This window comes from Oryza sativa, chromosome 2, assembly GCF_034140825.1.
Source record: "Oryza sativa Japonica Group chromosome 2, ASM3414082v1".
Lineage (NCBI taxonomy): Eukaryota > Viridiplantae > Streptophyta > Magnoliopsida > Poales > Poaceae > Oryza > Oryza sativa.
Window position 1 is genome coordinate 26,362,485 of NC_089036.1, and position 3,668 is coordinate 26,366,152.

At 51.0% G+C, this 3,668-nt stretch overlaps 1 protein-coding gene across 1 annotated transcript; it reads left to right on the top strand.

Annotated features, from left to right (window-relative positions):
- Window positions 1-2,757: 2,757 nt before the first annotated feature.
- LOC4330132 (auxin-responsive protein SAUR36) lies at window positions 2,758-3,668 on the top strand. The gene has a single exon (XM_015768247.2). It carries the CDS (start codon window positions 2,854-2,856, stop codon window positions 3,424-3,426), a length of 573 nt encoding a protein of 190 aa, XP_015623733.1. The 5' UTR covers window positions 2,758-2,853; the 3' UTR covers window positions 3,427-3,668.

Genomic DNA, 3,668 nt, shown 5'->3' on the forward strand with positions numbered 1-3,668 from the left:
ACCAATCTTAATATATATATGGCCAAATTCGTAATACCAGAATATTACATTTAATATGGAGTAGATTGGTTTTTAATATATGTATGTCCAAATTCGTAATACCAGAATATTACATTTAATATAGAGTAGATTGGTTTTTTATGGAATGAAGAGAGTACTCAAGACTTGATTATGCAATAAACTACTGGAGTAATGGCCATCCTTGATTTTTTTGGTCTGAACTCTGAAGAAAGATTTCGCCCACACGTTTCCTACCAATAACATGTGACCAGTCCACGCAGGCTCTGGAGTACCGTGCAGGGTTTGGGCCATCCGTACCGTACCAGCAGTCCAGTCCAGCCCCAGTGCCCCACTAGCTCACTAGCACACGATTTTGCTAGGTTACACATGGCTTTCGCTGAGTGCAAGCGTATGTGTAAAGACGTGGATCCACCAAAAGGTGTGGCTCTATTTCAATCAAACTTATAAAGCCGATTAAGTGGTCTCTGTAGTACTCACTCTATCTATTTTTAATAGTAATATTTCATCTTGTCACATAGACTAAGGATAAGTAATTCTACTTATCATTCATATAAACATGCTACTAGTCATTCCTCGTAAACAAGCGATTCATTGATATTTACGTTTCTCAATGCCCATGTAGCCAATCATGTGTGGAAGAATGGAGAGTCATGCATTAAATCCGAGAAAGTCATTAAAATGATATGTTGTTGAAGTGAAATATGCTTATCAAAAATAAAACTTTTAGATTTGGAAATATGACTATCTAAAATAGATGGAGGAAGTACCATTTAAAGGAAGATTAATTGGGTTCACTCGTTTTCAAAGGCCTACATCAAACTTTACATAAAGTGAGAGAAATGCCCTATATCTCAGTAACCAGAATCTTCCAAGTGCAAAACCGAACTAGTACAAAGAAAGGAAAAGAATTTGCACAATTTCTGGCCAAACAATCCAGCACAGGCGCGAGTGACTCCGATCCGCACGTGTACTACTTGCTTTGCTGCTTCCAAATCTTCTACGACTACTAAACGTACCATGATAGTACATCCAAAGCGATCGAAACCGGAAACCTCCTCTCACGAGTCAAAAACAAGTTAACATCACGCTTGGAAACCGGGCACCCGAGCCATCTAGCAGTACACAAGTGTACCACTCAAGAGTACTACCGTTCCATGCATCCATCCGGCCAAAACGCCAAAGCGCGCAGTAGAAAACCAGCAGAAAAAAAAAATCCTCGCGAAAGTTGCCGTACGCACAGGGATGACTGACACGGCCGCTCTCCCCGTCGTTGCCACCTCCATGTCCCCTAGCAGACTAACCGGAGATGCCCCCGCCGATGTGAAACCGATCGGCAGCGTCCCGTACGCCGTAGCTTTCCGCGCGACGGAGGCCTCTACACGTTCGCCTTCGCACGCGTGCGCGCGGGGCCGTCGATGGATGGAGCGAGCTAAGAATCGAAGAATCGATGACACGGGCGCCGGTGTACGCTCCGGCCCTCCTTCGATCGGTTTCTTCCTGCCGACCTTCCACTTCCAACCAAGGCGTCGCCATCGGCAGTTTGGGTAGATATTGACGTGGGATTGTAGTGGTGCAGTGCAAGGGGTGTCCTTTGCTGGCGTTACTGCGTTTTGCTCGTTCGAGTGCGTACATTCTGATTTCTGCATCCTCTGGCTCTGTCCCGGGATTTGGACGTACGGCCTACGGCGCGTGTACGATTGGATGGACCGGGTGACGGGGTGAGTGAGGCAGCTTAACCAAATCGAACTCCACAAGTCACTGATGAATAATGCTGAGGAGCTGCACGGTCGTGGGAAAGTCTTCCAGCGAATTAAGGACGTCTTGGTTGAGAGGCGGTATCCAAATCAACCACTACACTAATAACTAGCTGCCTTCGTTTGCATTTTGCACGAGTTTGAGAGAGAGCAGCGGGGCCAGATCCGCATCTCGCGCTTTATTCGTTTCTATTTGACCGGCGAAATGTTACTTTGGACTTGTGGAGGATTAATATATAGAGGTGTTACCTAAAAGTTTCAGTTTGCAATTTGCCAGTAGTGTGCATGTTTAAGAAAATTATCTACGGGGGAGCTTTCCAAATTTTATCTCAGGGTTGCATGGTAAAAAAGGTTATCCATGGGGGAACTTTCATACTGTTTGCTCCCAAATGCTTTGATGACATGGATCCATCAGTACTTTTACGGTTACTAGTAGTACATTTCTTTAAGGAAAGATTATCGCCTCTTTCCCCCTTGCTCGCTTTGTCGACGCACTTGCCTACATCAACAGCACCGCTTTTTGACAGATATGACTGCGAAATATGATCTTCTACCGATTTGCTAGTAATGTACTCCTACGTAGTACGTAACATTGGATGCAAAACCATTGGTACAAGATTATCAAACGGAGGGAATTAAACGGACGAACTGTGTGTATCACATGGAAGAGCTCGTGAACAGAACACGTTGTAGCACTGTACGGTACCCGTCAGAGAAACCGTAACCGAGTAACCGACCACGCTCGGGAGGTCGCCAGTGGCCACATGACCGCAGGTCCGCAGCCGTCACACGAACCAATCATGCATAGATAGAAGGCCAAATGGACAAGCAGACACCAAAACCAGGCTAGAAACGAGAGCGAGCCTCGCGCACATGAAACCCCTCCGTTTTCTCGGCCTCGCACGGGGAAACGACCCGTACGCGCGCCACGCCGTGTCTGCTGCTCGTCTCCTATAAAACAACCCGTTGTCACGCTCGCCTTGCCATTACAACGTCGCTAGCTTCTTCCGCTCGTTTAGAAAACGCCACCACCACCAAAGTCAGGCACCCCCGCCGAGAGAGTTAGCTAGCTGCGCGCATGCAGGCGAGGCGGCACAGAGGATTCCGGCTAGGCCGGAAGCTGCTCGGGCTCTGGCGATGGGCGCTCTGCCACCGGCGGCGGCGGCGCGGCCGCGGCTACCTCCGCCTGCAGCCGTGCCCGGGAGCTGCAGGCGGCCGCTCCCCTCTGCTGGCCGCCGGGAGCGTCAAGAAGCAGCCGCCGCCGCCGCAGCAGCAGATCGTCGTGCATCAGCGTGGTGGGGAGAAGGCGGTGCTCAAGTGGGGGCGGTCGCTGGCGCGGCGGATGAGGCTCCTGCGGCGGCGGGGATCCGAGCGGCTCCTGGAGGAATCCCCCGGGGAGGCGACGACGCCCAAGGGGCAGGTGGCGGTGTACGTGGGCGGCGGCGAGCCCGGGGAGTCGATGAGGTACGTGGTGCCGGTGGTCTACTTCAACCACCCGCTGTTCGGCGAGCTGCTCCGCGAGGCCGAGGAGGAGTTCGGGTTCGCGCACCCGGGCGGCATCACCATCCCCTGCGCCGCCGCGCGGTTCGAGCGCGCGGCCGCCGTGGCCGCCGCGGGCGGCGGCGGGAGGAAGGTGCCCACCTGGTGGTAGCACGTGGCCAGGCCGCGGCCGGTGTACATACATACACACGTGTCATGTGTGCTCGATCGAGTAGGACTCAAACGTGTACGTGTATTCTTTTTTTTTTTGGTTTTGTTTTTTACTTCTTATTGTTCCTCCCCTTTCTGTGTGGATGCGCATCCATCTCTGCATGCGATGTGAGGAGGCCTAGTTAGATTTACAGACGGAGGATGCTACTAAAGTAATACTATAATTCTTTTTGACTCGATCAA